Raw genomic sequence first — 20,668 nt, 5'->3', positions numbered from 1 at the left:
TCTATCTCGATAATAGATTCAATTAATAGTACTACACAAAGGTGTTGTAACATAGTGTAATCATAAAATATATATTTTATATTATTATATATATAATTAGCAACTCTTTCAATAATGGCTAGTACGGTGTTAAAAAATGCAGGTATTCATTCGTCAAAGCAATTATACAAGTTTCTGTTACGGGAATGTAATAAACTTCCACAAGGTGCTAACGAATTTTATAAACATTCTATTAGACAAGTAAGTCTTTATGTGTATGTAGTAGTAAAAATTTCTAAAGAATTTCATTGCAATGTCAATAATACAGAATAAGTTAGCCACGTGTTTTATGTCAACATAACCTTACATAACCATAACATAACTTGTTTTAAACGTTATCGGTTTGATTAACGCGTTATTTCATTAGATATTATTTATTGAATAAATATATTTTATATTTATCTTTAATAATACTCTTCAAATGTTGCATCATTCAACAGAGTTATAAACAACACATGGAAGAAACTGATCCTGAACGTATTAAAGTGATTATGGAAAAAGCATTCTCTGATGCTAAATGGGTTTTGCAAAAGGTATTTTTAGATAGTATATTTAACATAAATTTTAATATAAATAAGTACATATTTACGTAACTTATATTACTTTTTGTTTTTTTTTATTATCCACAGTACAACAAGGAAATAGGAAAATAAAGTAGACATTAAAGATATATAAGATATTATTTTAAAATGAATTTTGAACTGGTAGTATCTGAAAGTAGTGATAATGGTGTTTTAAATTTTTGGAAAGCTATAGAAATCTTGATAAATAATCCGCATACCATTAATCGTAGAATTCTAATTTGTCAAAAAATACTTACAGCACAATTTAAAAATAATCACAACTTATATTCTTATATTAAAGAAATACAATCTTTATCGATAGAAAATGATATTTGTGATGATAATAATATTTGGATAGAAACGTTAAAAATAAATGAATATTGTAACATAGTTAATTCCATAAATTTTCTTAAAAATAACAATGAAAATATATTTTTAAATGTAAATAAATTATTATCTCGTAATTCACAATTTGGTACAACGTTAGAATTTATATTTATTAATACAATAGAAAATTATGTTTTGTTTGTTCAAAAATGTATTTCTAAAGATAACGTTTCATTAGGTACAAATGTAATTTACAAAATAGTGTATGAGAAAGAAGGTATTATATCTATGTACGTGCAAAAAATAGATGATAATATAGATTATCATAAAAGTATTAATTGGCTTAAAAATACATTGTTTATACGTTTAATGAAATGGATGAAACCAGATAGTTCCATTAATAATCGTCTTATTATCAATTCTTTGTCTCTTGTGCATTCTGAAAAATATGCTAAATTATATACTGAATTGAAATTAAAATATGGTACTTCTTTGGTCAAAGCATGGACTGAAAGTACTGATCCTTCAAAATTTGTTTACGAAGATATCGCTATTGCAACTTATTTAATATTATTATGGGAAAATGAAAGAAATGAAAATGGCAGTAAGAAATTACAATCATTTGTTGATCTTGGTTGTGGCAATGGTCTACTTGTTTATATTTTATCAAGCGAGGGTTATCCAGGATTAGGAATTGATCTACGAGCAAGAAAACTCTGGGATCATTTTCCAAAAAGTACTCGTTTAGAAGTACGTATAAAAAAAAAAATTTCATTATTATCATAAAAATAGATGAATTACTTGTTTATTATATAATTTTACTGATATCTATAGGTTCAAACTATTATTCCATCAACTACATTATTTCCTGATATTGATTGGCTTATTGGAAATCATTCTGATGAACTTACACCATGGATTCCAGTTATTGCTGCACGTAGTTCATATAATTGTCGATTCTTTTTATTACCATGTTGTGCTTATGAATTTGATGGTAGTAAATTTCAAAGACAAAATACATTTCTTAGTAAATATTCAGAATATATTTCATGTATCTTAAATATGTCCAAAATATGTGGCTTTGATACTAAATTGGATAAATTAAGAATACCATCGACAAAAAGAATTTCTTTAATTGGTTTCAAAAGAAATTATTCAAAGGATGATTTTCTTTTACAAGAAAAACGTATTCAAGAATTAATAACTATTACGTCATTAGCAAAATATAATTTGATTAAAAATGATAATAATGAAAAGTCAATTAATTCATGGTCTGATAATTTTAAACCAAGAAATCCTATTGAAAAAGTACGAAATTGCACACAATTGAATAAAACTTTAATATCTGATATTATCAAATTAGTTACATCAGAATTATTATCCACGTATCGTCCTATAAATCTTTCAGAAAAAAATAATCAAATTTGGAATGCAGGTGGTCAAATTGATTTAAAGGATATTATCAAATGTATACCCTTAGAAATGTTGAAACAGCTTAAAAATGAATGTGGTGGTATTCAAACATTATTCAAAAATAATGGCCACATATTTTCTATTATTCAAGGAAAAGTACAATTAAAGATACCTGGAATTAATTCTATGAATGTTAAGAAAAAACGAAAAACTAATAATACTATTAATTCAATAAAAACAAAATCTTGTTGGTTTCATGAAAATCATCCTGATGGTTGTCCAAACATTGAAATGAACTGTAATTTTAAACATTAATTTTTATTTGTTCAGTAAATCATTTATACTTCCAAATTTTTGTCATACATAAATGCTAAGTTCAATTCTGTAATATGTTTTATTACAAACAGTAGTAATTTATGTACAAGTTATATTTTTACGTATCAAATAAAGATAATACAACTTATCAAAGAAAATGTTTGTCATCTTAGTAATACCAGATAGGTTTAGCATTATAGAACACTTAAAAATAATAACTGACTCTCAGGATTTTAATAAACCGTAGAATATAAGTTTACTATTTTAGTGTTATCAGTGTATACAATATATACATCACAGCGAGTTTTACAAAATTTCTCAATGCAAAGACAGAGAGATCAGTCTAATATTATTTCTGTTTTTTCTTCCTTTGTTAATCTTTCATAATTAGAGCAGTGAAAAAGAGGTCTATCTGATATCTCAGACAGGATTAGAGGAGTTTAAGCGTATTTAGCATTTGAAGATGTTAGTCTATCTTAAAAAAAAAATAAGAAAAGAAAAAAAATTTGATTATTTTACAAACCGAACAAAGGCAATATCATCTAAACTTAGAATTTTTGTTTCACTTAAATTATTTTGTATTAATTTAGCACTTACAACTTGTTGACTTGATTTTAATTTTTTAGCACTCATAAGATCCGCTTGATGAACACGTTTTAAATGTGTTCGTAAATTTCCCCTTTGAGAAAATGTAAAATCACAACGTGGACAAGCGTGTGGCCGATCACCTGTATGGTGTTTTTGATGCATTTGTAATGTTGCCTTTTGGGCAAATGATTTGGTACATAATTCACATTTAAATGGACGTTCACCCGTGTGAATTCGTTTATGTCTTTCTACTTGATATGGCTTCATAAATGTTTTTCCACAAATATCACATGCTCTTTGTTTTGATGAATTACTCTTATTATTTGTTTGCTTCTTCAATGTAACTTCTGTTTTAACTGGTTTAATGTCTGTATATTCTAACTGTGTCATATTGATATCTATATTTGGCTCTATTGAAACATGACTTGTTGGAAGGGCTGCCGTTGTTGATGTTTCATTTTTAATAACAACGTGTTTAGTATCTTCTATATCAATATAAGATTCCTGTATAGGTGTAGCATTAACATATTCTGGTAATTTATTCTCATTCTGAATAACATTTGCATCCGAAATAGGTACTAATGGTGGTGGTACTGCTGCTTCTACTGGTGGTAGAGATGGTGGTGGTGGTGGTTGTGGTTGTTGTTGTTGTTGTTGTGGTGGTGATGAAGTTTCATCCGTTTGAATAGTAACAAATCCATTTGCTAATAAGAAATGCAAATTTGCTACTAATTGATTATTCTCATTTAACGATACTATCGAACTATTATTTAATATCATCGTTTCATTATTCAAATTAATCTGACTGACCAAATTATTAGTATCAATACTAATTGTATCTAAATTTGAATAATCAACATTTGACGATGTAGATACATCATTATCAGTTGTTACTAAATGCACTACACCTTCATTAACCGATTTCTCTAAATCAAGACTTGCTTCAGTTACGGCAGAAACTTTCATGTGCTTTGGTTTTCGTTTTGTTGTACCTTTGTGTTGTCTCACGTGTTTTAATAAATGTACCTTTCTATGACCAGAAGTTCGAAATCTTAGGTCACAAATTTGACATCTAAATGGTTTAGAACCTAAACAACAACAAAATTATTGTAAAGATAAAAAAAGATATATGTATATACATGCAATTAATTAATTATTTTTACATACCAGTATGTAATCGCATGTGAACCTTTAAACTACCCTTTGTAGCAAATAGACTATTACAAACATGACAACAAAATGTCTTCTTGCCACTATGAACTTTCATATGAGAATCCAATGTACATTTAACTGCAAAACTCTTACTGCAATGTTCGCATTTGTATGGCCGTTCTCCAGTATGTGTCCGAATGTGTCTTATAAGATCACTTGGTTTGCGAAATGTTTTAGGACAGTATTTACATTTATTAATATATTCTTTTGTTTCTTTTTTCTCTACACCACCCTAGGATCGTAAATTCATCAAATTGTTTAATTAAGTTTCGATTCAACGCATATAATAAATTTTATTTTTTACTTACATCTTATATTATACAGTATTATACTTACATCTATTTGATCCATGATCTTTTTTTCCGCTACTATGTCTAAAAGAACTTTTTCTGACACTGATGAATCGGTGCCCATTTTATCATCTAAAGAAATATTTTCCTCTATGGAAGTTTTGTTATTACCAAAAGATATTTTATTATTTGAAGTAGAATCGATAGAAAGACTTGTATCAATAGAAATATTTTCTTTTTGCGAACTGTCTGTCACTTCTAATGAATCAGAATTAAGTTTATTAAAATGCATTTTATGATGAGATTTCAATTGGATCTTGCTAACAAAAACTCGTTGACAAATTGTACACTTCCATTGTCTATATTGTTTAAACAAAACAAAAAAATGAGATAAATTTTTAGTAAAAAAATACAATTTATTATATGAATATTTTGTAATATTAAACAAATACTTACTCTTTACTTTTATGTAATTTTAAATGTCTGCTAAGTCCACCACTAGTACAAAATTTAAGAGAACATATTGTACATTGGAAGCCTTTTGTTCCACGATGAGTTTGTAAATGTTCCTAATGATATAAATTAGAATATTTTTGTTTACATCAAACTAATATTAATCGATCATAATTAAAATAATATTAGATATTTGTTACCTTTAATTCTTCTGTAGTAAAGCCTTGTTCACTGCATATATGACATTGAAGTAAAGAATCACATTTAATGTTGCATTCATTAATATCTGTATAAATGATATTTGAATGTAACTTAGAATGAGCATTTAATTGTAATGTATCTTGAAAATTGTCGTTGTTTAAGTCACATCTATTTAAAAAAAAATAATAATTATAATTATTATATAAATAATATTAAATATCTAAATGTGTAACTTACTTTATATGCAAAGTATTATTTCCATGTTCGTGACATACGATATTTTCTTGATGTTTTTCATTACAATCATTAATCATCTGTATTTCAGTATTATTTGTTAAATTTATAATTTTTATATCTGTTGTTGTATCCGTTGTATCTGCTTTAGCTATAACTTTCGGATATCTTGGACAAGATTGTTGTTCTGGCAGTTTTAAGGCATCAGATTCAGTTTGTTTGGTGGAATCCAATATCATTAATTGTTTAGGTGTTTTAATATGATTGTCATTTGTATTACTTTCAATAGCAATAGTGCTTATTTCTTGTCTATCTTGTATAGACCTAGTTAAAATATTAGCTATATTTGCAGAATTGTCTGTATTGAGTCCAATGTCTATTTCAGAATCAGGTTGTAATGTAATCTGGCTAATATCAAATGAATCAAATTGCGATGAGAACATTGTATTAACGGACGACTCTAAGTTTTTATTATTATCATAAATAATATTCAAAACAGGTTGTTCTCTTTGTTCAAGAGTATTTGCGTTTGTATCATCTACAGGTCTTGAAAGATTGCTTCCTAAGCCAAGATTCATTCCAATATTAAATAATTGTTGATTAAATGTTTCTTCTATTTCGCGTATACTTTCAGGTGTTAGCGATTGATCCCCTGTATAATTAGGAATTGTAATAGTGGCTGTTTCATCGGTATTTAAAGTTTGCGATGTTGTTAAATTATTAGTTTCTATTGTAGACAAATTTGTAGATAAACTTGGATTGATAACTGGCTGTGTTCTGTCTGTAGTTAAAAATGTTTTTTCTTTATCGGTTATATTTTGAAATTGATCGGAAAAAGCTAATGCAAAATCAGGTGCCATTTGTGGTTGAAATGATACTTCCATTTCTTCTGAAAGTGCTATATTCTCTGGTAAAATAGTTCCCTTATCTTTATTTAATGTCTTTGGTACATCCTTTATTTGTTGTTGTTTCTTTTGTTGTTCTAATTGTCTCTGTGCAAGTTCATTCTTATGTATCTTCATATGTTTTCTACAATTAACTGAAGTTTTGAAGGTTTTATGACAATAAGGACACATAAATGGTCTATTGTTACTATGAGTGACCAAATGTCTCTTCATACTGCTTTGAGTAGAAAACTTGGTATTACATACAGTACAACTGTATGGCCTTGTATCATCGTGTGTATGCAAATGTGACTTAAGAACGCTATTAGATGTAAATCTTCTATCACACTTTGTGCATTTAAAAGGACGCTCTCCAGTATGCCGTCGATAATGTTGTTTTAAATGACTAATTTTCCTAAACGCTGCATGACATACACAGCATTTGTGTGGTCTTGCAACATCTGCACTGTCATAAACATGCTTTTGTTTTGATTGTACATGCGCCACGCTGATCTTATTTCCAGCATCGCTAATAACTAATGGCTCTTGTAAAACTATTTGTGGCACTAAACTTTCTGCTTCTGGTGAAAGATTTGATTTTCCTTTAGTATGACTTTTCATGTGACTTTTTAAAACAGCACTAGAACTAAACGATTTATCACATACAGTGCATTGATGAGGTTTTGTATGTAATCTGTAATATATAAATAAAACATACTTCGTTTTTAATAATAATTTATGTTAATAATTATACATATATATATACATTAATATAAACTAGTGTATTAAAATACCTTGTATGAGTAGTAAGACTACTATGACATGCAAAAGTTTTATCACACAAACCACAAGCATACTTCTTGGTACCAGTATGAGTACGTTCGTGTGCAATCATCGTTGATTTTAATGCAAATGAACGAACACAATATGAACACTACAAATAAATGAAAATATTAAAATATTAATAATATTAATTTGTATAGCAACGTGTAAAATTTGAACATATTAAAACTTACCTTAAATGGTTTTTCTTGAGTATGTACTCTTAAATGACGTATTAAATCTGATGGTTTTTTAAATTCTTTGTGACAGAAAGAGCATGCATACCATCGTATATTTCCTATACATCGTTGTCTTATAGTTAAATATTTTCTGAAACAACAATTTTATATATATATATATATATATATATATATATAAAATTGTTGTTTCAGAAAATACTTATATATAATTATAAAAAATACATAAAAATGTTACAAAAAATTATACCTCATTGTGCCATCTGGTGCTCTATCCAATAAAGTAACGAATGTTGTTTTGGCTTCAGCTTTTTTTGAATCTATTGTTTCTAAAATGATTAATAAACGAAATATTATGTATATACATATATAAATATTTAATAAAAAAGAAAAAAAAAGAAAATTGAAATATATTATTACAATTTGTACACATTGACAAAATTATACATTATGTAATACCATTAGTAGGACTTTTTTCTTTACTAGGCAATCCACTAATATTTAATGCTTCCTGTAAAATATCACTTCTATTTTCATTCGTAGCTACAGATTGAGTAGAATTTTCTACATTAGTAATGCCAGATTCCAAGGATGCTAGTTGTGATATGACACTATCAACTGTAGCTCGCATATCAGCCTCCGTAGAACTTTCGCATTTTGATGTTGTCTCCTAAAGAAAATATATTCAAACATTTTCTTTCTTTTCATTTACTTTAAATAATATGAATTATATAAATAAATATAAATTATTATAATGTATTAACTACTTCTGTCATATTCGAATGCATTCTTTTCATATGACCATTAAGACTGCCAAGTTTTTTAAAAATACAAGGACAATAAGTACATCCATATATAGATTCTCCTTCAGGAGCACTGTGTACCCTTAAAATATGGGCATTTAGGTTTCCTGAAAATATTTAATTTTAAAAAATAAATATACGTAATAATTGATTAATCAAAAAACAAAAAGAAAATTATTAAAACAGCACGTTATAAGAAAAAATATACATATATATATATTATTTAATATTTGAAATTATTTGTTAACCAGTTAAGCGTGTTTGACGACTATATCCGTCATGCGTAAGAGTTTGTTACAATTTGATGTTTAAATTGTAATTTTGGCGAAAACTAAATTTATATTCGTAAATTTTAATATGTTTTAAAATGTTTATAGGTTAAGAAAAAATAACAATGTCAAGAATAAATTTGTAACTTTTATAAATATTCGATTTTTTTTCTCTAATTTTTTTCGTTTATTATGTATAAATATATGTTAATATTAATAAACTGTGTGTATACATTACTAACAAAAAATTGTTCATTTTCTAAAATAAAATTATCATTTTGACTATCCAATATTTGAACAGCGCCACTTACTCTGTGGTGTTTGACGACTATATCCGTCATCGCTTGATTATCGCGACACACACCAGAGAGCGCACTCTGCGCCACAGATTGCCACACTTAACTGATTAAATTAAATTCATACATACATTAAAACGTTAAATTATAATCTACCTTTTTGACTAAATCTTGCATTGCAAAGAGTACATGTATGTGGTCTTATACCATCATGTTGTGACATATGAATTTGTAAAGAACCTTTTTGAGTAAATGCTCTACTACAGATGTTACACTGTAAATATATAAAAAGAAAGAACAACAAAAAAAAAGCAAAATGTTAATAAATATATTTTGCAACGTTTGGTTAATAATAATAAGAAGAAGAAGAAAACAAAAATTGTTCGAATACAGAATAAATAATATGCTTACTTTAAAAGGTTTCTCTCCGGTATGAACTCTAATATGACGCATTAGTTGACTAGGTTTTTGAAATGATTTCATGCATATCGTACATTTATACATAATCTTATGTTTCGTTCCCTTTTTCGTCTGTTTAACGATCTTCGTACGCAGCTGTACGCAAAAAACATACAAAATAAGATTACATTATTTCTATTTTTTAAATATACATTACATTTGTTTTGAGTATATATATAAACAAAATATATTTTCTTTAATTTAAATGTGATAACATAAACATAATAATTAATAATTAGAAGGTTTGAAAAGAGGGACGGTTATACAGTAAACAGAATAAATAGAAGGTTTTGAAAAGAGAGACGTTTATACGGTGATAAGAGAATGATGAGGATAGTTGGAAAAGAAGAATTTCAATAGGAATTAGAGAATCTTAATTACGAATTAAAAATAGTTAAGAACATGACTAAAGAAATAAATGTGATAGTGATAAACTTAAAATGTTGTTTCTTTGCTTACAAGTAATAAATATTCCTTATGTATATAGTGTAAATATTCATTAAGAATAATTAATAAAACTGTACTGTATACTATACATACTAATTTATATATTATTATTATTATCATTATATTGGATATATATATATATATATATATATATATATATATATATATATATATATATATATATATATATAATTGTTATAATTACATATATATTATATATTGTTATATATATAAGACAATAATTCTGTTATAGTTTTATTAATTATTTTCAATGAATATTTACACTATGTACATAAGGAATATTTATTACCACCTGTGAGTAAAGAAACAACACTTTAAGTTTATACATATTTTATATATATATATATATATATATATATATATATAAATCATTATCTTATATAAATTAAAAATAAATTTACCTTATAATGTTCACGAATATGAAGTCTATACAAAGCTGATTGTACAAATTGTTTATTACAAATCTTACACTTTCTTACTTCCTCCGTCAATGATTTTTCTCCATGTAATTTCAAATGTGCATCCAATTGAGCCTTAAAAAAAAAAAAGAAAACAGAAAATTAAATATCAATAAAAAAAAAAACGAGAGAAATAATAAAGAAAAATCAATGAGATTTTGTTGTTATTAAACAATTTGAAACAAGAGATTAATGTACATTATCATATAAATTATTCATTAAATAATGAAAACCTTTTCTTGTGGATTGATATATATATATAAATATTATTTAATATAAAATATCCAATATATATCTATAAACAAAATACGATATACCTTATAATACTGTGCACCAATTCCAAGAGCGAGATGAAAGACACGAGTGCAGATCAGTAGGAGAGCAAAATTGATGCAGTCCACGGCGAACGACATTATGAAGAAGATATACTTCTCCAAATATATATATATATATATGTGTGTGTATATATATATATATATACAGATATATATGTATATAAAAAAAAACGAGATAGTATAATAAATTGGAATAAATGATATTCACAATTATTATAAAAAAAAACTTATAATCCCCAATTTTCGTAGGACATAATAATAATCACTTGTGTGGCAGTAATAATATTATTGTATGCATGCAATACGTTTAAATAATATAAATAATTGCATTAACTATTATGAACACAATCAATAATTATTAAAAAAAAAAAAAAGAAAATATGCAATTATTAATCATTGCATTTTTTTGTTTTCCATTCATTCATTCATTTGTTCAAAGTTTATCTTATTATCTCAATTTTGTTTCTAATTAATTTTTCTTTTAAAATATAATAATGGTAACAAAATGATAAATGAACACTTTGATGAACACAAAACGTATTAAAATAGAAAATAGTCTTCTTCAAAGATCAGAGATCGAGGATCGATGATCTAGGAGTGGCTCTTTTGCGGTATAAAAAAACGATGAACAACATCAAGAATTATTATCAACCGCCTCCGCGTTTTAACTTTGAAGTTCACTCTTTCCTTCTCTCTTTCAGTTCAATTATGATTTCAATTCTTGAATAATAATTAAATCTTTCTTTCTATTTCTTTTAATTCTTCTTATAGAGTTTTCACTTTGCACATCCTGCTGCTGCTGCAGCTGCTGCTTCTTCTGATGTTGCTGTTGATGCATCCTTAAAAGAGGACGTTGCACTTCTTGCAAGTTGTAGCCCATTCGTGGGTTCGTTTCGATGTGCGAAACACGGTAATCTTTCTTCTTTTTCTTCTTCTTCTTCTTCCTCTTCTTCTCCTTGTATTTCTTTTTTTTTTTGGTTTCTTTTTTATCCTTCCTCTATCTCCTTATTTTATCAAACAACAACATTTTAACAAACACTTCAATTTAATCAAATAAATATCATTCAATATCATGAATTCTTTTTATAAAATAATTGTATGCAAAAGTATGATTAAAAAAAAAAATATAAGAAAAGAAAAGAAGTAAAAAACGAAACATGTGTGGCAAGTATCGTTCGTGGTTGCTGAAACTGTTCTAACATAGCACCGTCATCTCAGAAAACAGAAAGACGGAAGTTAAGTTTACGAAATTTGGTTTATGTTCGTCGTAATCGATATACTCGTCTCGTTTCTCCCTATACGAACTTCTAAATTTGAATCTGTATAACAAGCTAGGTTTTAACAAAAACGAAAGAAAAATCTTTCTAACTTTTATTTTTCCTTCTACCTTTCTCCTTCTTTTTCTTCCACTTTTACTTTTACTTATACTTATACTTTTACTTTTTTATTTCTTTTTCCTTTCCTTAGATCTTTGGGGATTTTAATAGATGAATTTGTAAAATTAAAAATACACACTAATTCCAAAAACAAAGATACAACTCACTGAGTAGATATAATCTTTTCATCTTAAATTATATTAAAATTTGAAATAATAATTTTAATGATAATAATAATAATAATCAATGAGATATTTTTTGAATTTTGAAAGAATGAATATTTTGTCAATATGATAAAATAAAAGCACCTTTGTCTAATTTTTTTTTTTTTTTTTATTATTCCAATATACTGAAACGAATTAAAGAACGAAATACAGAGACAAATAAAATAGAACTTTTTCTCGTCGACTAATTCATCATGAAATAAAAAGATAAAAGCGTATCTTTATCGCATTCATGTACGTGTTAGCGAGGAAGTTAGTATCCGATAGATCGCCCACCCCTTTTTTTTTTTTTTTTTTTAAGAAGACAAGACTGATAAAGCATCATCATCATCATCATCAGCATCATTTTTAAATCTTTTTATTATAATGCCTTTGAAGTATAAGCGAGATGAAATTTTTAATTGAAATAACACAACGCGAATGATGGCGAATTCGTGACCACGTGACGCGACCATTTTTTTGTATGAAAATAATTTCAAAGGAATTTCGTAAATTTGTTTTAAATTAAACAATTTAATATAGAAAATTATTATTTATTTTATTTATTAATTTTAATTTAATTATTATATATTTATTTATTTATTTATAATTTAATTTAATCTAGTAACATTGTTAAAAAAAAAAAAAAAAAAATAATTATCAATTCAAAAACAACGGCAACAAATTTCGCGCTAATTTTAAACCAAATGATTTTATCGTAGATTTATTTAAATAATTAAATATATAAAGACTATTATTGTTTTTTATTTCCTTTTTTTTTTTTTTTTTATTAATAATTTAAATAAATTGCTGATCACAATTTTGTAATCCATCACGATTAGAAGAATTAAAACAAAAAAAAGTGTTTGATTTGACTCTGACGCACATAGCCGACAAAAAAAGTCGCCATCTTTGTTCGTAAGGAAAATGTACGTAACACAGTAATACGTTTATTTAACTGGAAGAACTACGATAAAATGAGGGAATCAAGATCGCCTTCTCTTGATTCCGGTAGCCAAAACGAGGACAAAGTGGACGCAAATTATAGTCATGGATAATTGTCGTGTCAAGTGTCAAACTGCCTAGTTTCGCCTATGCAAACGTTTACCGCGAATAATGCTGAATCTTTTTCTCTCATTCTTGTCAACTGAGATTTTCTTTTTTTTTTTTTTCTTTTAATACTATATTTTACAACTATCTCATTTAATAACAATTAAACCGGTGATTAATAATAAAAAAGAAAAAATATAAAAAAAAAAAAAAACAAATGATCTAACTTGACAAATTTCAAAGAACACAATTCATTTATTTCACGATTCGTGGTTATAAAAATGAATTTTTTAATTATTATAAATTAAATGATAATAATAATTATAATAATAAAATAATAATAATTATTATAATTTAATTTTTTTTACTTACAATTTATTTAATTAGTGATCTTCAATTATCTGAATTTGTATAAAAAACTTTAAAAAAAAAAAAAATTACAGAACCTAAACCTACAATTATTTGTTAACAGTAATAAAAATAATAAAAATAATAAAAATAAAAATACGGGTGTGTGTATGGGTGTGTATGTAAAAAGAAGTATAAAATTATTTAAAGTTACAATGCAATCACTCGCAAAGTATCCTCAGGGTTTCACTTCGACTTGTAATGCGCTTATTCGAATCTCCTGTTCTTCTTTTATATATATATATATATATATATATATATATATATATATATATATATATTTTTTTTTTTATTTCTTTTACACACTTTTACAGTACCAAAACTTTCGCTCATTTATCATATCCGACAGCCGCGTCGTAATTTCGATTAAAAAAATAAAAAAAAAAAATAAAAAATAATAAATGAAAATAAAATGTGACCGACATTATTTGTTACGATTAATCATTGTTAATTAATGAACAATTTATTTAATCGAATAAACCATAGTTTAATTATACTATCGAGAAATAGATATTACACGGAAGCAATAATACAAATCATGCGCCATCATGAAACCCTTCCCCCTCTTCTCTCCACCACTCCCCTCTCTAGATTATTCAAATTACCTATACACTTCTCTATTGGCTATTACCTATTACCTATGTACATTGAGTTACCATGATAAAGGTAACTTGAGATCGTCAATCTATAAAATAACGATAACGTAAGTTATACGATCCTTTGTTTTACCTAGTTACAAATGGAATACAGTTACAAATACAAAGAAATAGTGTTCCAACACAAACGGAAAGTGATTTTTCTTGTTAATGAAATAATCTAAATTATAGTTTTTTTTTTCTGTTTTTCCCTATAAAAAGCTCTCTTGGAATAAAAACAACTTTGATTATTGTTAAATTTGAAATATTTCTTTCTATGTTGAGGTTTTTTTAATTAAAGCAAAAGTTAATTAAAAAGAAATATTATTATGGTATTTGAGAAAGTAAATAATTATCACACACACACACACACATAAAATGTATTAATAAAATATAAATAATAATTTAGTTAAAAAAGTACAATTGTATAGGCAGATCTATCATGGTAGAAATTTTCAACATAATTTGAATATTAATCAAATCAACTTTTATAATATCAATCAAATCAACTTTTATAATTTAATACATAATTACATTGTTATTTATAAAATCATTAATATACAAATTAATGTTATATTAATGTATATGTTATGTATATATGTATATGTATATATTAATATACAAATAATGTTTTTTCCCCCCTCAAAACTAGAACTTCATATTTAAAAATAATATTCTACATTTTTAATTAATTTGTTTTCATTCAAAATCATTTTCCGTTAGGTTATGTATCACTATACCTAAACAATCATATATACATATATATAGATGTAAATAAAAGAAGAGAAACTTCGTTAACTAGTGCTTGTCTTTACGATCATATCATATGGTTGACATCATCGCAGTCATAGAACACGATGCAATAAGTGTATGATTTAACTTACCAACCGAATGATTTACGTCATCATTTTATTATAAAATAAATAAATTCTTCGAATGTGGTTTTCCTTATCTATCCGCAATATACACCCGATGGAATACTCGGTTATTCGAAAGAAAAAAAAAGGGATGATGACGAGGGATGGGAAGGGGAACACAAGAAGAAGAAGAAGAAGAGTTAAGGAACCCAAAAGTGGACTTTGAAAATAAAACGAAGTAAAAAAGTCCTTTACAGGGTCGGTGGACTTTCTTCAAGAGGAGGAGGAGGAGGAGGAGGAGGAGGGACTTTTTCGTTTATATTACGTCAGCGAATATTTGGCGCGAGAAGGAATATCTTTTTTCCTTCTTCCTCTTTTGTCGATCTTTCTTCTTCATTTTTTTTTCTATCTCTCTCTTTCTCTCTCTCTCTCTCTTTTTTTATTTGCAAGGATTGAAGAGAAGAGGATCAAAACCAGTTCTTGGTTTTTAACCTTTCATTATCAAATCGGTATATCTAAATGGGCACGAATTAATAAATAAAATTTAACAACAACAAAAAAATGAAGTAGAAGAAAAAAAAAGGAGAAACGAGAGATGAAAAAGAAAACAAAAAAAAAGGGAACATTTACGAGCAATTTTGACGATTACAGGGGACCATTTTAAATATATAATATAATATAATATAATAATAATATAAAAATAAATTCTTATGCATGAATTATGCATAAAAAATTCTTATGCATTTTTTTTTTTTTTTTTTCTTTCAATTTCCTCATCAATAAATCTCAACGACGCGAGTGTCCTATTTTTCTTATTAAATAAAAGAAAAAAACATTAATAATAATAATAATAATGATAAAAAGAAAACACCACCATTACGATAAGGTGAAAGAAGAGACCAAAAAAAAAAATATAAAAGAGAAAGAAAGAGAGAGAAAGTGAAAAAAAAAAAAAATGGTCAACATCGAGAAAAAAAAAAATTAGTCGACTGGATCTTCCACTCTTCTCTCTCTTTCTTTCTTTCTCTTTCTCTCTCTCTCTATCTATCTATCTATCTTTCTCTTTTTCTCTTCTTAGCATCCACCACGTGCGCGCGCGTGCACGAGAACTTTTATCGCATCTCTCTCTCTCTCTCTCTCTCTCCCTCTTGGTGTATATTTATTCGTAAGCACATTTCACACGCACACATTTTTCTTCTTGGTACCAACGACCCCTGGTTCTTCTTCTCTTCCGAGAAGCGATAGTCATGAATATAAAAAATAAAAAAAAAATAAAATAAAAAATATAAAAGGAGAACGATCCTCGTGAGAATGACCTAAAGTCGTGAAACGTTATGTTATAACAAAATTTGACAAAAGAGAGAAAGAGAAAGAGAGATGATGATATATGAAATTAGTTTAAATAAAAAAAAAAAATTAAAAAAAAATCTCTTTTGTATATACACTTCTATAAAAAAAAAAAAAAAGATTATGTTTCTTCATATTTCTAGTGTTTACTAAAACTTTGAAGAGTTTTCAAGAGGATCACTCGACTAAATTAGAAATGAAAATGATCTTACGGTTAACTTATATTATATATGGATTATTAACACATACAAAACACAACATAGTGTTAAGGTCTCTTTTTTTTTTTTAAACATGTCCATGAAACACGACGCACCACTTTAATTACACTACATGGTTTAGCATTGGTAACGCGAGATATCCTTGTTAATTACGAAATTATTCGCGAATGACAAAGTTAAAAAAAAAAAAATTACAAAAAGACCTTGATTCATTAATTAATTAGATTAATCAATATAAATCAATCTGATTATTATCGAAAGTGAAAGAAATTATGAACGAAAGTTTGATGAGTAAATAAAATTATATTATATTAAAAAAAAAAAAAAAAAATACAAAAATTTATTGAAATGTTGATCGGTTTGAAAACACGTGCGCGTCCCACGAGATCCAGATTCTTACTGACTGACTGACTGACTAACTGACTGACTGACTGACTGACTGACTGACTGACTGACTGACTGACTGACTACCAGAATACAACTATCGCTTCATCGTCATCATCGTTTGCCACAGTCTCGTTCTCTTCCACAATTCCAATTAATTTTTTTTCTCTTTCCCCTCCTTTTGCACTAATAGATACATCAAAGTATTCTACTTTTGTTAATATGGTACATTAATACAATCTCCATAAATTATATCATTCTTTTAACTTAATTTGATATTATATTACTATATCAATATTATCTAAAAATAATATGTAACTATACTATTCTATCCTTTAACAAGGCAGATGATGATAAATCGATTTGACAAGATTATTAAGCTTATGCTTCAATACACTCTATGATACACCGGAATATTTGTGTATTGAATCAATCGATCGATCGATCAACCGTAAAATAAACCGATAAATAAATAAGTTCTATTTATTTATTCAACCGGTAATAATCGTTGGATTTAAAATAAGAAAGAGTCAATAACTTCTATGTTTCTTTATCTTTCTTTCTTTCTATGGTTTTTTCTTCTTCTTCTTCTTCTTCTTCTTCTTCTATTTTTATCAAAACACACGCGATAGAAATGAAGAAAATACAAAGTTTCATTTTTATGTGTATCTTATTTTTTATAATGTCAAGCATATCTTCCTCTTCACTCTTGGATCTTGGTGTCTTTATTAATCTTTTACTGAACTGTTGTGTGGTGAGATAAGAAAAGTGTCATATAAGTTAGTTCCCTTCGAAAAACGTTAAGTATGCAGATGCTCGTCTCATATGCATGCATAAGTGTAAGCTAATATTACTCTAACACTTTAGAATTTATACATGCAAGAGTCACAAAAGAGAAAGAGAGGGATCTATGAGATCATACGATTCAGTTGCATAACACATGTGTGTCCACCGTTATATACCACCCGCCGCCCACTTGCAACACTTTTACGGTCCATATCCCTATCACGGTCGCATGTACTATAAAGACGCGGCAAATGCACATACAAGTTCATCCTTGAATCAATGGCAATTGACGACATTCATTTATCGATCTTAATAACGAATAGAACGTCGATCGTTAAGTGCAATTCATATATTATAAAGATGATTTAACGTGAAATGATGTTTTTTTTTTTTTGTAATTATTCATTTAACATTTTACATTTCTTTTCATCTTTCATTTAAGAAAGTATTATGATTCTTTTTTTTTCTAGATCAAATCCTTACCTTTTTTTATTTTTTTTTTATTTTTATTATACGAGTTTACTTTTGATACTATTTCTTTATATTTCCTTCAGCTAACAATTTAATCTTAACATTAGTTGAATGAAGAGATAAGAACACAAGGGTCAAGGGGTTGACCTTACCTAAACTGAATAAAAGTAATTTTACTGTCGGCTTGATATGTCGAAAGATTTTGTTTGTGACGCACTCATGTTTATCGTGTTCCAGGAAAACACAGAAAAATATATTTACTATAAAATTATAGTACGATCTCTCACGATTTGAATATTTTTAAATACTAAATATATACAGTTTTTTTCTTCTCTCTCTCTCTTTTGCTTTTTTTTTTTCCCTTATAAATAAGTAATAACTAAATACTTACTTTCGTTGGAAAGGCATCTTCACATTCTGTACAAAAAAGATTTTCTTCTTTCGCATGCAACGACATGTGAGATTTTAAACTAGCTATTCTAGCAAATTTTCTACCACATTCGGGACATTTTGGTTCTCCAGTATTATGCGTTGCCATATGAAGCGTGAAATTTGTCTACAATGGTTATTATACAAAATTACTAGACTGTAGCTAATTAGATCTAATAAAAATTTATGTATGAAATGAAAATCAAAATGTGTTATCTATTAATAAATTACCGGAATATTAAAGGATGCAGAACACTTTGGACAACGATGTGGTTTTTCTTCTGCATGTTGATCCATATGTTTTCGATATAAAGATTGTTTATCAAATTCTTGTCCACATATATTGCATTTCATATCATCCGCATTCTATTTACACAAACATTTATCATTTCAATTAAGTTGTAATTTGTATATTATATCAATATATAACAAATTTAATATAACATACACAAGATGAAATGATTTCATTTTTTCTTGGCCTACCAGGGCTGCGCTTAGTATTATTTTTTTGAACGGTTGATTGACTTGTATTTAACTCGGAAGAAAAGTTTTGTTCGTTATTATTTATTGTTAAATCTATTAACGGAGGAACTGTAGATTCTACACAATTTGATGCATCTTCCATAACAGCAGGAACTGTTTCTAATGTTTGTATTGGTAATATAGCACCTTGTTGAATCCCAGTAAGACCTTCTATACTTATTTGAAAAACAGGCTACAACAAAATATACAAATATTTATATTACAATCATATTTACAATTATACAGAAAGTAATAATAAAATATTAGATTAACATACAGGATGCATAATCATATTTCCATCTATAGTTTTAACTAATGACGGTGAAATAATATTATTCTGTTGCATAAATACTACAGGTGTTGACATAATTGCTAAAACACCATCTTCGTGTTCTGTAATAATTAAATTTTTATTAAACATCTATTAAAAAACAACATATATATATATTTTTTAAATGATTATTTAAATGTAATCAATCAATAAGAGATAATAATAGGATCTCTTATTAATATAAATATATAATTTCTACCTGCTACTGCTAAAAGAGTTCGACCATCTTCAGCGGTTATAAATCCTAATGGTAATGCTTCACCAATCGATGATTCAGAAATTACAATTTGTTCTGTCAACATTTTGCTACTTATAATTAGACAAATATTCAAGTAAAAAATGTTTATCTATCTACATATCATGAAATATTATGTTTGGTTATGTGTATTGAATCTATTCATTACTAATGAACTAATGAATAAGAAAGTGCATTGAACCTCTTTAATATTTCACTTAATGAGTTTTTATCATTACTCATTTATTTCATCACTACTTCAATTATAATATCGTTATTATATCTTTCTTTCTTTCTTTTTCGAGAAGAAAGTTAACCTTCTAAATGAACGCTGAGATAATAATGAAATAGATCGCCATGATATACGTAAAAAATGTCTACGATATTATAATGAAGAAAATAATAGAATTCACGCTATACTATAATGATTTATCAAGTCAAACACTTGCAATAAATAACAATATTATTATGACAAACTTTATTTGACAGAACACGGAACTTTCAAAGCAACCGCATATGAATATACTACAATATATTATTTGATAATATGGCGGCACATATTAACTAGTTCAAAATAAGAAAAAGTTTGATTTTTTATTTTTCCTCTGTTTTTCTCTTTCAATCCTGTGTATCTATTATTAATAAAATTCACCTTTATCCAAATAAATTATACATGAAGTATTTTTTTTTTTTTTTTTTTTTTTATAAGAATATAATAATATAAATATCAATATTAAGTAAAAAGTATTTTTTACAATATAATTTCGTCACGTACTTATAGAAATAAGGA

The 20,668-nt window shown here is 26.6% G+C and overlaps 2 protein-coding genes across 6 annotated transcripts; one reads left to right on the top strand and one right to left on the bottom strand.

Moving 5' to 3' along the window:
- The first annotated feature begins 9 nt into the window (after positions 1 to 9).
- On the top strand, positions 10 to 2,815 carry LOC107066848 (putative tRNA (uracil-O(2)-)-methyltransferase). Its single transcript, XM_089169953.1, has 4 exons — positions 10 to 142; positions 480 to 572; positions 669 to 1,679; positions 1,764 to 2,815. Exons 3-4 carry the CDS (start codon positions 729 to 731, stop codon positions 2,655 to 2,657), a joined length of 1,845 nt encoding a protein of 614 aa, XP_089026079.1. The 5' UTR covers positions 10 to 142; positions 480 to 572; positions 669 to 728; the 3' UTR covers positions 2,658 to 2,815.
- On the bottom strand, positions 2,502 to 20,379 carry LOC107066844 (uncharacterized). 5 transcript variants are annotated; one of them, XM_089169950.1, is made up of 20 exons: positions 19,843 to 20,379; positions 19,590 to 19,705; positions 19,239 to 19,505; positions 19,022 to 19,156; positions 18,753 to 18,917; positions 10,235 to 10,366; positions 9,318 to 9,461; positions 9,063 to 9,180; positions 8,306 to 8,448; positions 7,998 to 8,208; positions 7,789 to 7,867; positions 7,536 to 7,671; positions 7,314 to 7,453; positions 5,639 to 7,213; positions 5,401 to 5,569; positions 5,204 to 5,316; positions 4,794 to 5,106; positions 4,413 to 4,689; positions 3,255 to 4,333; positions 2,502 to 2,638 (listed from the first exon to the last, which is right to left on the bottom strand). In XM_089169950.1, the coding sequence occupies exons 1-20, from the start codon at positions 19,943 to 19,945 to the stop codon at positions 2,606 to 2,608; spliced, it is 5,448 nt and encodes a 1,815-aa protein (XP_089026076.1). In that variant the 5' UTR covers positions 19,946 to 20,379; the 3' UTR covers positions 2,502 to 2,605. The 5 variants fall into 5 exon arrangements, with proteins under 5 accessions (XP_089026076.1, XP_015177317.2, XP_015177319.2 ...); XM_015321831.2 differs by lacking the exon at positions 2,502 to 2,638 and having other exon boundaries at positions 2,718 to 4,333; XM_015321833.2 differs by lacking the exons at positions 2,502 to 2,638; positions 18,753 to 18,917 and having other exon boundaries at positions 2,718 to 4,333; positions 19,843 to 20,330.
- Positions 20,380 to 20,668: the final 289 nt, after the last annotated feature.

This window comes from Polistes dominula, unplaced genomic scaffold (assembly GCF_049000335.1).
Source record: "Polistes dominula isolate Pdom_NZ unplaced genomic scaffold, Pdom_raw_medaka contig_49, whole genome shotgun sequence".
Classification (NCBI taxonomy): Eukaryota; Metazoa; Arthropoda; class Insecta; order Hymenoptera; family Vespidae; genus Polistes; species Polistes dominula.
Note: the sequence above shows the minus strand (reverse complement) of the source record. Positions and strands in the feature narration are given on the sequence as shown.

Coding starts and splice junctions, on each gene's coding strand:
- LOC107066844 (XM_015321831.2), bottom strand. CDS start 19,945: ATGTTGACAGAACAAATTGTAATTTCTGAATCATCGATTGGTGAAGCA. Junction 18,918..19,021: donor CTGCATCCTTTAATATTCCG/GTAATTTATTAA, acceptor TAACCATTGTAG/ACAAATTTCACGCTTCATAT. Junction 7,672..7,788: donor GCACCAGATGGCACAATGAG/GTATAATTTTTT, acceptor TTGTTGTTTCAG/AAAATATTTAACTATAAGAC.
- LOC107066848 (XM_089169953.1), top strand. CDS start 729: ATGAATTTTGAACTGGTAGTATCTGAAAGTAGTGATAATGGTGTTTTA. Junction 1,680..1,763: donor CAAAAAGTACTCGTTTAGAA/GTACGTATAAAA, acceptor TGATATCTATAG/GTTCAAACTATTATTCCATC.